Source organism: Lipophrys pholis, assembly GCF_963383615.2.
Source record: "Lipophrys pholis genome assembly, chromosome: 5".
NCBI lineage: Eukaryota > Metazoa > Chordata > Actinopteri > Blenniiformes > Blenniidae > Lipophrys > Lipophrys pholis.
The window spans coordinates 19,824,552-19,836,366 of record NC_137628.1 but is presented as its reverse complement, the minus strand read 5'-3'; the positions used below and the strand labels follow the sequence as shown (position 1 = coordinate 19,836,366).

The 11,815-nt window shown below is 45.7% G+C and overlaps 1 protein-coding gene across 1 annotated transcript in view; it reads right to left on the bottom strand.

The window, feature by feature from the left end:
* The window catches only part of klf3 (Kruppel like factor 3 (basic)), a 12,473-nt gene extending 1,213 nt beyond the window's left edge, over window positions 1-11,260 (bottom strand). The window contains exons 1-5 of the mRNA XM_080463482.1: window positions 10,889-11,260; window positions 3,870-3,930; window positions 2,906-3,422; window positions 2,179-2,326; window positions 1-153 (exon numbers count right to left, since the gene is read on the bottom strand). The exon at window positions 1-153 is cut by the window's left edge and continues 14 nt beyond it. Of these exons, the coding sequence (XP_080319608.1) occupies window positions 1-153; window positions 2,179-2,326; window positions 2,906-3,422; window positions 3,870-3,911 (860 nt within the window). The 5' untranslated portion in view covers window positions 3,912-3,930; window positions 10,889-11,260. The remainder of the gene's footprint in view (window positions 154-2,178; window positions 2,327-2,905; window positions 3,423-3,869; window positions 3,931-10,888) is intronic.
* Between the last annotated feature and the right edge of the window lie 555 nt (window positions 11,261-11,815).

Here is an 11,815-nt window from a genome sequence, read left to right as displayed (position 1 = left end):
CGATGCGCTTTCAGGTGGGAGCTCTTCGTGTACACTTTGTTGCAGCCGCTAAAGTCGCATCGGTGAATTCGCCGTTTTTTCAGGGTGTCCGGAGACTCGGCTGGGAGAGGATGCTTCATGCCCGAGTGAACTATTACTGACGGGCTGTTTCCCCTGTGAGAGATTACAAAAAAAAAATTGTTTAAATTGGGTCAGGGTCTGCTGCGTCATTCCACATGTCACCAGCAGATGGAACCCACGTCCACTTTCATGATGTTGAAATCTGACTCAAGTTTGATTTGGCTGCAACGCGGTCATTTCAGTGCAATAACAACTTCTGCCTCTCAGGAAGCTGAAAAACACCTCCCGCCTTTATCCAGTCTACCACGCCTCGCTTTGTCCTGTCAACTTCTGTCATTTATGTTTTTTTAATCCACCATTCAGCTATTCATTCACTGGAATTTGATACAGATCTTCGGTGTCATGCTCACGTACATCCCAAAACAAGCTCTGCAAGTGTGGAAACCTTGACATTTTACTGGCCTCTTTCTAACTCAATGCTCCGTCTGTGTGTGTGTGTGTGTGTGTGTGTGTGTGTGTGTGTGTGTGTGTGTGTGTGTGTGTGTGTGTGTGTGTGTGTGTGTGTGCATGCGGCAGCTGAGAACAGGCGTCGAATGTCGAAATTCGAATCCCATATAGGTCAATTTTGATAAAGGAATGTGCAAAAATTCCCTTGTGGCCCGTACACACATACACACACACACACACACACACACACACACACACACACACACACACACACACACACACACACACACACACACACACACACACACACACACACACACACACACACACACACACACACACACACACACACACACACACACACACACACACAGATGTAAAGATCAGTATGTTGAGAGGAGAGGTGGTGACAGACATAAACACGCCCTTTGTTTTTTCTTTAGGGTTCAATTATTTTACATTTGGCAGTTACAATAGCCGCCTGTACAGACTACCACCCTGACAACTGTCGAAAAGGAAACGTGTACAACATTTACATAAACAGGAAAGAACCTCCAAAGGCGGCATACTCTAAATACTTCTATTTGGACAAATCACTTTTTTGTAAAAGATGGACAGAGAGAAGACAAGGAGGTAGTGGTGAGAAATACAAACAGTTACAACAACAACCAAAAAAAAAAAAGGAGTAGGGACTTGGGACAATGAGTACCAAACACAGACAGGAAGCGCCCGAGCAAGGAGGAGAAGCGGGGAGGATGGAAAAAGGCTGATATGAACTCCTGTTACTTCCAAGCAGGTGATAAGGAGACGAGGGGAAAGGCTGCTGAGAACAGGTGTGACTGATGAGAGGGGTTTATAGGAAGAGACGTCAAAGTGGAATGATTTAGGGTCAGACACACACGACAAAGAGAAACATCTGTCTTCACATGTTGCTCATGAGGCCCTGCATTTAGTTTTCTGTACATTACAGACTTAATCTAAATTATCTAAGTTCACCTCTGCAAGCAAACCAATGAGCTCTGTGCATTTTCAAAATAATGGACTGAGAGAAGTGAAAGGAAGTGCATAGCACTATCATTATTGTTTTAATCTTTATCAAACACCAGCCAGTCAAGAAAAGCGAGATATTTTCTGTTTGGAAAGCTAATCTTTCTTTCTTTAAACCACCTTTTCCATTTAAGGATGAAAAACACGATTTTGAAGATGTTTACTCATACACTTACTTACACAATGTGAATAACATCTTTGATAAGTAATTCAAGGGAAATCACCACCAGCATGAGTCAAATTCCTGAGAAGGATAAGCTTTGTAACAGAAAATAGTTTTCTTCTCCTTCCTTAAAAATCACTAATCGTACGGTGCACATTTTTCCAAACTAAGGCTACGAAGTGCTTTTGTAAATTCTCGCACGAATCAGGATTATTCCCTTGTATTAACACTGCACATTTCAGTGGCGAGCTAATCTCTTGTGTTTAAGAGCTTTAACCGCCCGAGTCCCGCCACGGCACATGCCCTTAAAAGAGGTCATAAGAGGAACAAGAACAGATCTGGTTCAGCGCGAGTCTCTGACCTCTTCTGCTATATAAAGTGCAGGAGAAGCTGAAACTTGTGAAACAGTCAGTGCCTCTTTCAAAACTTGCGGGTCGAGCATTTGTCGGCGAGCGACTCACTCGTACTCGTGTGGTATCCTGATGACGGATGGTTTCATCTCAAGGCCACTGTGGGGGTCATGAAGGAGTTCAGGGCGACACTCCGTTTTGATTGGCTTGTGCAGATCGTGGGCGTCCCCTCGAGGTTCCGGGGGCTTCGCGGAGTGAACTGTGCAGATGCAAAACAATCAGCAGATGTGAACGGCTGGTCAGGATCATTTGAGTCGACACACATGCCACATGTTCATGGTCCACAGAAGATGAATCCTTTTAAAACACTTCTCCAGCTTCACTATCAGGATGTAGTTTGAAGTGAAACATATCCTCTGTGGTATTTCAATAAGAGACGATGTGGAGTATTCATTAGTATTTTTAACCCGTTCATACTGATATATATTTTTTTGTAATGCTACTATAAAAACATGCTTATTCTGTCACATCTTTGCCAGTCAGGGGTCGAAAATGCAGAGAGTGTGACCTTTGTATCTCAGTGCTCTTTGGCTGACCACCAAAAGAAGAAAAACTGCTTCCATAACAAATGAGACTAAGCAGAGACTGTTCAAATAACAGAGGAAATGAATAAGACTTCCACATTTTCAACAAAAGATTAATGTACTTTAAGCAAGAACGTGTCAAAAGGTTCTCAGTCGCTTGCATAAAACAATAAGATGATGTGAATTAAATTGACTTATGTCAGTATGTAAAGTTAAAATACATAAAAAATAGAAAAACAGACATATCCTCTCACCTGTCTTGTGCTCCCTGCTTCGATGGTGGTCATCGTCAACGCCAACAGGTGGGCTCACCATTATTGGCTGGCGCAGGTGAATAGGCGAGGGGTAGAGGACAGACAGAGGCACCATGACCGGAGACACCATGACCCCTGACCCCTGGATGACCCCAGAGCCCGGGTTGATGAGCGGAGCCACCATGGTGGGGTAAGAGAGTGAGGAGGCGGGGTGCTGGAGGGCGTGCGAGGGCGATGAACGCAGCTGGTTGTGCGGCGGCGAGCAGCGGGGGGAGGCGCGGCTCGCCGCGCTGTACGGGGAAGGCGGGGTACTGCGGGGGGAGGAGGTGGAGGAGCAAGGAGTTGAGGAGGTGGAGGAGGAACGCTTGCTGACCGACAGATCCACAGGCTCCACCTGGGACTGCGTGGGGTTGCTGGGGGTCTGGGACTGGGCGAAGGTGTGCATGTAGAAGTTGGCGGGATGGGGGAAGATCACTCCGTATGGTTCTGGGTTTTTTACTAGCGAGGAGTAGAAGGACTGCAAGGGGGAGAAAGAGAGGATGCAGGAGAAGGAAACAAGTGAGCAGAGACAAAAGAGCAGAGAGTTAGAAATTTCCGTTCTGCTCTGAATAACAGGGAAAACACATTTCTGCCACACAAACAACTGGAGCCAGCCAAAAAAACTTTAACTCAGCTGTTTGAGAGCAGATAACTGTTATGTCTCTTACTGCTCATTATATACTGCCTGGCAGTGTGTGTCCCCATTGTATGCAAATTTCTACTGTACAGTGGCTTGTTTGTCCAGGAAGAGCAGGAATGTGGGAACCCGTCTGTCTAGACACGTAGCAGGAGTAACGTAGGTGTGTGTGTGCGTGTGATCATGGTTACTGTATGGAATTAAGATACATGTTCGGGCATGACGCGAGCACACAAGTACACACGAAAAGTACACAAAGCTGCATTCACACAAACACATGTGTCTTACCGTCTCCATGTCTGTCTTCAGAGGGTAATCATATATCAGCATGGCTGCAAAGGCCAGGCTCCTACAAGACAAAACACACACACACACACATACACGGTCAATACAAGCTTTTGAGTTGTCGCTTTGTTTAACGCAGATGACAGAAGCTACTTGTAGATTTAAAAAAAACAAAAAAAAAACAGGTTTCATCAGCTTGATCTGAATAAAGAGTTTAATGGAAACAACGCTGGGGTAAATCAAGGGGCACGTAAAACATAGCGCCCGAGTAGACACGCTTACTTGATTATATCTTTTTCAATAAAACACAGTTAATAATTTAAATAAGCAAAATCTCTACACAACACACACAATGAAAACCACACAAAGAGGAGGCGGTGGCTCCATGAGGTTTGTCAGCAACAACCTTGCTTGTGCCAGCCATCTCAGACAATAGCTTTGAGCATAGTTTACGCTCAGATCTCCTCTTTCATTTCTCACACTGCCGATCAATCCATCCGTTTGACAGATGACAGGGTGGACATCATTTGAATACGTTCGACACTCGCAATGCTACACGCAACTTTGCGCGCATTGTTTTATGAGATCACAATCAATCCCAGGTCTGGTGGGGCCTCAAAACGGCTCTGTGACAAAGTCAGGACTGTGAAGCCTCCCACATCACACACACACACACACACACACCCTCCCAAGGCTGGACAAGTGTTTGGATCAAAAAGCGTGTGAGGTTTCAAAAGGTGGTTCCTGTTACCTTGGCTTTGAATGGCCATGTGCAGCTGGGATGAGTCTGTTTGTGCCGAAATGAGTGTGTTTATGAGCATCTGTGTGTGTGTGTGTGTGTGTGTGTGTGCGTGTGCGTGTGCGTGTGCGTGTGCGTGTGCGTGTGTGTGTTCACTGGCGCATTACGGCAACATGAACTGTCAAAGAATGTACCCCGAGGGAGTCTGAGAGTGTGTGACCTGATTAAAGTCCACAGTTTGAAGACAAGCTGGTCTTTAATTATTAACAAATGGGCGAGAACACATGTAAACACATGCCAGCACACAAACACAAAGTGGAACACGCACACACACACGCACACGCACACGCACACGCACACGCACACGCACACGCACACGCACACAGAGCCCAGATGGGGAGCACACCAATAGAGGAGCAGGATGCTTGCGAGTTCTATCAGGAAGGGTGTGAACATGACGACTGAAGCCTCGCCCTTTGCCCGGCTCCAGAGAAACAAAGAGCCCGCAGTCAGGTAGAAACTGTGTGTGTGTGTGTGTGTGTGTGTGTGTGTGTGTGTGTGTGTGTGTGTGTGTGTGTGTGTGTGTGTGTGTGTGTGTGTGTGTGTGTGTGTGTGTGTGTGTGTGTGTGTGTGTGTGTGTGTGTTTTGTAATCCGGGTTTGTATTGTATTGTGGTTCAACTAAAGGTCAAGCAGTTGTTCTATTATAGTGGCGATTTGCACAGCGAGGTGACAATAAGAGCAAGTATGAAGCACAAACAGACAGAGCATGAGGTTGGAAAAGGACAAAGGAAGCAGCTTCAGTGTTGGAGGAATATACATGTGTTTTCACTACAGAAACAAAGAAACGCAAAATGCCCAAAAGCTCATTCGAGGCTTGGAAAAAAGAAAGAAACTGTGCCAAATGTGAAAGTCCCTAAAGCATGCACTTATTCATACTGCATTAAGAGTTCGTTCTATATTTGTTCACAACCACAACTCCTTCATTCACTGACATATAAGACTTGTTATAATGAGACTGTACAAAGAATTGTACCCAAAAAGCTGCTTTACAACCAGAGTTTGTTATAAACTGTATGCAGCATCTATAGTTTCAACTAAAACAGCTATATTTCTGACAATATACGTAGTCGATATTAAATTCACTGGAGCTACAGTTTATTCAAAATCACAAAATGACTGATTAACGATGAACTAACTTTTGCCTCTTATTAGTGACACTCATACAAGCAATATTCCAGGCTGCTGTTTGTCGAATATAGCAGTAGTTGTTTTGTTTTTTTATCCCAGGGGACCATATGAACATTTCTGAAGCTCCTAATATCCGAAGGTAAAAACAAAATACGTTTCCAGCAATTTCAGCTTAATTCCTATTCAAAGAAACTTTACAATGTGGAATTCTGTGAAATGTGCTCAGGCATGAGCGACACAGTATGCAGTTATGGCAGCAAAAGCTAATAGATCCTCTGACGACAGCTGCAGGGAGATTCAGAGGTACATACGTGCGCTTCTGAGAAATACATACATGTTCACGTGGTGCAGAAAATCTTCCCCTTACAAATGATGTAAGAAACCCCAGTGGCACTTGTACCATTCCTGTAAAAGTTCACCTGTCATGCACTTTTTTTGAAACCTTTTCCACGTGAAGACAAGACTAATCTACTCACAGTCACAGGTCAATGTGACAAATACTGTATGAGGTCATAGTTCGGGGTCACCCGGTCACAGAATCAAAAACCTAAATAATTCGTTCCGATCTCGACAGAGGCGTGGACGAGTTGTTAGTTCCCCCACATGGAGAAACGAGACGAGGAGGTTAATAAGGCAACGTGTGACGACAGGTCAGCAGGAGACAACGCTTCCCTCGGGGTGTCTCATAAAACAACAGACACAAGAAGTTGCTCAAAGTCTAAAATAACCGCGCCAGAGAAGCTTCGTTGAGCTACTTTACATCTTTCATCCAGGACCTGGGCCGAAACCGGAGCTGCAACAACTTGATGATTCATTGAGAAATTAAATGAGGGAGCAAGAAAAGAACAGCCTGAGTAGTTTGACTCGTAAAGATAACAAACATTACAAAGTTGTGGTCTAGATCATCACGGCTGTTTGCTCATTTTCTCCACACTAATTGAAACTCGTTGGTTCGTTTGGCTCAATAAAATGTAATAATGTGACCTTTAAATGGTGAAGTTCATATTCCTTTTCCTGTAGATTTAAGTTTATGGACCAAACAATTGAAGACACATTGTCTGGTGTGAAACTGGACTATTTGGAGAAGAGCTAGTGGGAATCAGCTACTGCGCTTCGTTCTTTGTTACAGAATTTCCAGGTAAAAGCCACAGATTGGAAATAAAAGCACAAGCACACTGGAAAGTAAACAAACTAGTGCATACTGCACCCGTGGGGTAAATACGCAGCCCGACAGGCCTGTTGAGGAATATTTTTCTCCCATTGCACTCTACAAGTGGGTGTGTGTTTGTGCATGTCTGCAAATATTGTCCTTCTAGGTCAGTAGAGCTACTGTGTACTCAACCCCAACCCACTCAGCAAACACTTCCTACTGCCCTGTCTTCTTTTCCTCCAGCTTTAGACACCAGAGCTTCTCCAACACATCTTCCTCACTCACTCGTCTGCAATCACTCACGTCTCTACTACTGTACTTATCTGAACCACACACCACCCCGCACTCGCTTTCTCTCCCTTCTCCATGAATGATATAAAACAACGTGACTGAAGGGGAAAATATTGTGGCTTGGAGTCCCTGGCTTCCAATTCAACCACACACACACACACACACACACACACACACACACACTTGTACACACTCACAAGCGCACACCAAATTTCTGCTAACTCAACAGAACACACACACACACACACACACACACACACTAATGGCAACAGGCTGAAGATGATGAGATCACCAGAGAGACCAGAAACCTCCAGACAACAGCTTTGTCCAAGAACATGCCGCAACACACACTTATACACTGAAGTCTCAAGCTTCTCTTGCTGCCTGCCTCTTTTCTCCCGTCAGTCTCACCTGGAGTCAGAAGTTCTGCTGCTTTACGTCCTGACTCGGACGTTTCGATATCCAGTTGCCCAGCTTGCAACACTGACACGTTTCACTCCTCAACAGCAGCTTGACTCACAGTCTTGTTTCAGCCCCCAGGGGACACACTACTTGTTTTTTTTAATGAAAGATCCTAAAATTCATGACTCACCCAGGTGGCGAGCTAATGGTCCAGTGTTTAACATTTTCTTTGTCTGGCCACTCGTGTGGCTTCTTACTGTTCCACACTTCTCCTCTTGCCGTTGACTCATTCAAATGAGCTGCCTCTTCCAAGCTCTCACCCCTAAGTGCACCTCCCTGCGCCCTAATTTAAACCCCTTACCTCACTTCCTACTCCTGGCTCCTAATCGTGCTCTGGCTTTGACTCTCAGGCCCCTGCTGAAGCCCCTTATCCTCTTCTTCTGGCTTCCCATTCCCTCATCTGCACTTCCAAGCCCAGTCCTTCCATTCTTTTTATACTCCCCCAAACGCACAAACTTTAACACACACACACACACACAGCCCCTCTCAGCTCCTCTCCAGCAGACTGTAAGGCTGCAGGGTTCCAGACCTCGGGGGGAGGCCAGAGGGGGCCATCGGCGGGGAATCGGAAACAGGATCCATCGTCACACACATGCACGCAAACAGGGTTACACACATTTAGGCGCACAGCAGAGTTATCATAACGCTCAAACACTGACACATGTGCACACACCTCCCGTCAAACTTGTCAAAGACAGCACCGGCGTGAAGCTTTCCAGACGGCCGAGGACAGAGGGAGGGAGAGAACGAGCAGCGCTGCCAGAGAGGAGAGAGAGAGAGAGAGAGAGAGAGAGAGAGAGAGAGAGAGAGAGAGAGAGAGAGAGAGAGAGAGAAGCGGAAGCCCTGAGAGTTTAGCCTGACTGTTATTATTTCCACACTGCCTGATGGGTCGGGGGGTGTAAAGAGGCGAAGGAGGAGGAGGAAGAGGAGAAGAGAGAAGCCAAATGGGGAGTGCTGCTGCAGGGGGCCTGTGGTTTCCTGCCCCCCCCTCCCCTTCACAACCACCGCTCACACAAACTACACCTCCTTACCCAAAGAATTAGAGGAGAGCAGGGGGAATGGAAGGAGAGAAAAGGCAAAGAAAACAGCGGCTCTGACCAAACTATGTCTAAATGGAAGTGGAAAGAACAAGGCAGAGACAGAAACGGGGAAGAAAACGAAGTGGGTTTCAACCAAAATATGACAAAACTTCAATGAACCTCAAACATGGGGAGGGGGGGTAAGAAAGAGTCACACAGTCAGAGTGGCTCAATCCAGTGGTCTAAAGAGTGGTAACTGTGTGTGTGTGTGTGTGTGTGTGTGTGTGTGTGTGTGTGTGTGTGTGTGTGTGTGTGTGTGTGTGTGTGTGTGTGTGTGTGTGTGTGTGTGTGTGTGTGTGTGTGTGTGTTAATATGACTGCATGAGCAAGCATGTGTTGGCACACATGTGAAGTTGTGTAACTCGTTATAGCTTTTCAAGTTTATAGCTGTCTGTCAGCCACAGTGTCCTTCGTTCCTTTACTCCTCCGGTAGAATCACTTACTATTCAGCATCCAGAGGGTTTAATGTTTAGCCCCAATGTTCCCGAGGACATATGCCCTTTGAGCAGTGTGTGTGTGTGTGTGTGTGTGTGTGTGTGTGTGTGTGTGTGTGTGTGTGTGTGTGCGTGTGTGTGTGTGTGTGTGCACACAGTCTTGCGCATTTTGTTCCACCAGATAACATCAGTATGTTGATTCAGGAAAAAGAGGCGTAGTGATGGGTGGGGTATTTGGGCGTGTGAGCACCATCCAAAGTTCACACAAATAAATGAGAAATGCACAAACAGAAGCAACTCTTTCTTCATCTTTTGTTTTCTTTTCACTTCTCAGGAGTGGGACGCAAGTATGAACTTAAGACAAAGACGCAGCGCGAAGGAGTGAGAGCGATATGTCGCCCTCACTCCACCCGTCCGCCACCCCCCACATCCCTCTCTCCTCCCATCTCGCTCCCTCGATCTCTCTCACTCCGGGCTCTAAACAGGATAAGGGCTTCATATGCCAAGTGGAATGTGTGACGCAAGCCTCAGCCTTGAAACAAAGCACAGGAAACAGGGAGAGACAGAGACGGAGAAGCAGAGAGAGAGAGAGAGAGAGAGATTCTGAAGGATGTAGTGAAACAAGAGGGCCAAGAGAAAGACTCAGGTGTGATAGAGTCGGTAAAGATGTTACTCTCTCTCTCACACACACCTGTCTCTCTCTCACACACACACACACACACACACACACACACACACACACACACACACACACACACACACACACACACACACACACACACACACACACACACACACACACACACACACACACACACACACACACACACTCCCATCAGTGTGGAGCTATGCACTCAGCTCTGACCCTAATCTCCCAACAGAGGGTCACCTCTTACTCTGGTCCTGCACCTCGATCAGTCCACTATGTCTGTCTGATCATCTAATCCAAGAACACGTGAATGAGAAACCTAATAACTTTCATGATGGAATTACAATAAAGTTCAGCAATTAAGGTGAGGCAGTATCTGGAAATAAACCCTTCAAAGTTTTTGGCAAAATAAGTGTCTCTTCTGCTATCTAGAGATCTTTATTTTCCAAATTCATGTCAATAAACGGTCTAAAGAATACTACAACAAATACCAAAACATGTAGTAACAAGTAGTAACATGATGTTAATTACTATTAACAGGAGAAGTCAAATGTGCAAATAAAACCCGCTTGAGAGTAAATTAACTCCGCAGGAACTCAAATAGTCTAAAAATAGCAATGACTCTCGGCTGCCTTTACAGGAAGAATACAGGCATTTTACATAAACGATCAATACAAAATATATGTGTTTCAATTACTAATTTACATTCAAAATTTTAACAGACAAACGCGTTGATTCACCCACCCAAAAAAAAAAAAAAGAAAGAAAAGAAAATAAAAGAAACCTGCTGTCATTAAAAGCAGCTTGAACTAATTCATTAATCACACTCACACAGACTGATCTCATTAAAGTCAGACCCTCAAGCTCTGGATTTAGGCACCGCATCTAGTTCCTGTAATGAATTCAGCTCCAACACAAAACGTCCACCACCGCATCGAACTTTTAAAACAACCACGTTTGTAATCACGGACTTTTACCGCAGCACATCCGATAGGAAACAAGGAGGACCAGGTCCCGGGTCTGGACTTACTTCTCAGGTGCTCGGTCTATTCCTGCAGGCTGGAGGCGGCGGGTTCACAACTGCCTTGCTGAGCGGCACTCAGTCCTTCTCTTTCAGGGAGAAACTCAATTAGGGAGCCGGGGTGAAAACGTGACGCAAGCGGTGGTCGGATTAGCCCTCCACTGTCACTGACATCAGAATATTAATAATAAAAAAATAAAAAAACAGGACGTCTCGGTGATCGATGGCTCTGCAAAACTCCCCCAAGTTACGAAACTCTCTCTCTCTCTCTCTTTCTCTCTCAAGCTTTCGCACGCTCACTCTGCGTGCATGTGTGTATCTACTTGTGTGTGTGTGTGTCCGCGCTCTGTGTGGCTCAGAAACTGCTGCCGTTTGTCACATGATCCACCGTCTGTGCTCGGTGGGGTCGGGCCGCCGGGCGGGGCGGGGCTGGGCGGGCCCCGGGCGAGGCGAGGCGGGGTACTCCGCTGAGTGCGTGCTTGCGTGCGTGCGCGCGCAGCGCGCCCGCGTGTGTTGCAATTCAGGCTGGAGTTTGCGGCTGAGCGCCAAACAGAAACTGTGCAAGCTGCAACAGCACCGACAATAACAGGGCAGCTGTTGGTTACACGGAATAATTGGCCGGAGCAATTTAATGTGGCCAAAGTTTGTGTCTCAACACTGACACCCGAACCCCAATGATCCATTCAAAAAGTCAATCGGCGGATTGGAAAATAAACAAGAAAAAACAAATAAAACCCAATTTTCATATAAATTTTACATCATATTATGGGATTATAAAACCGCAAAGAAAGAGAGGATTGTAATAGCAATACTATTCTACCCTTTATTGGGAAGCGACATGCTTCATTTAATAGTCACAGAATATATGAAAAAAGTGTGATTGACACTAAGGTGTGTTTTGTATGATTTGTGGAATGAGAAAGAATGAGACTTTTG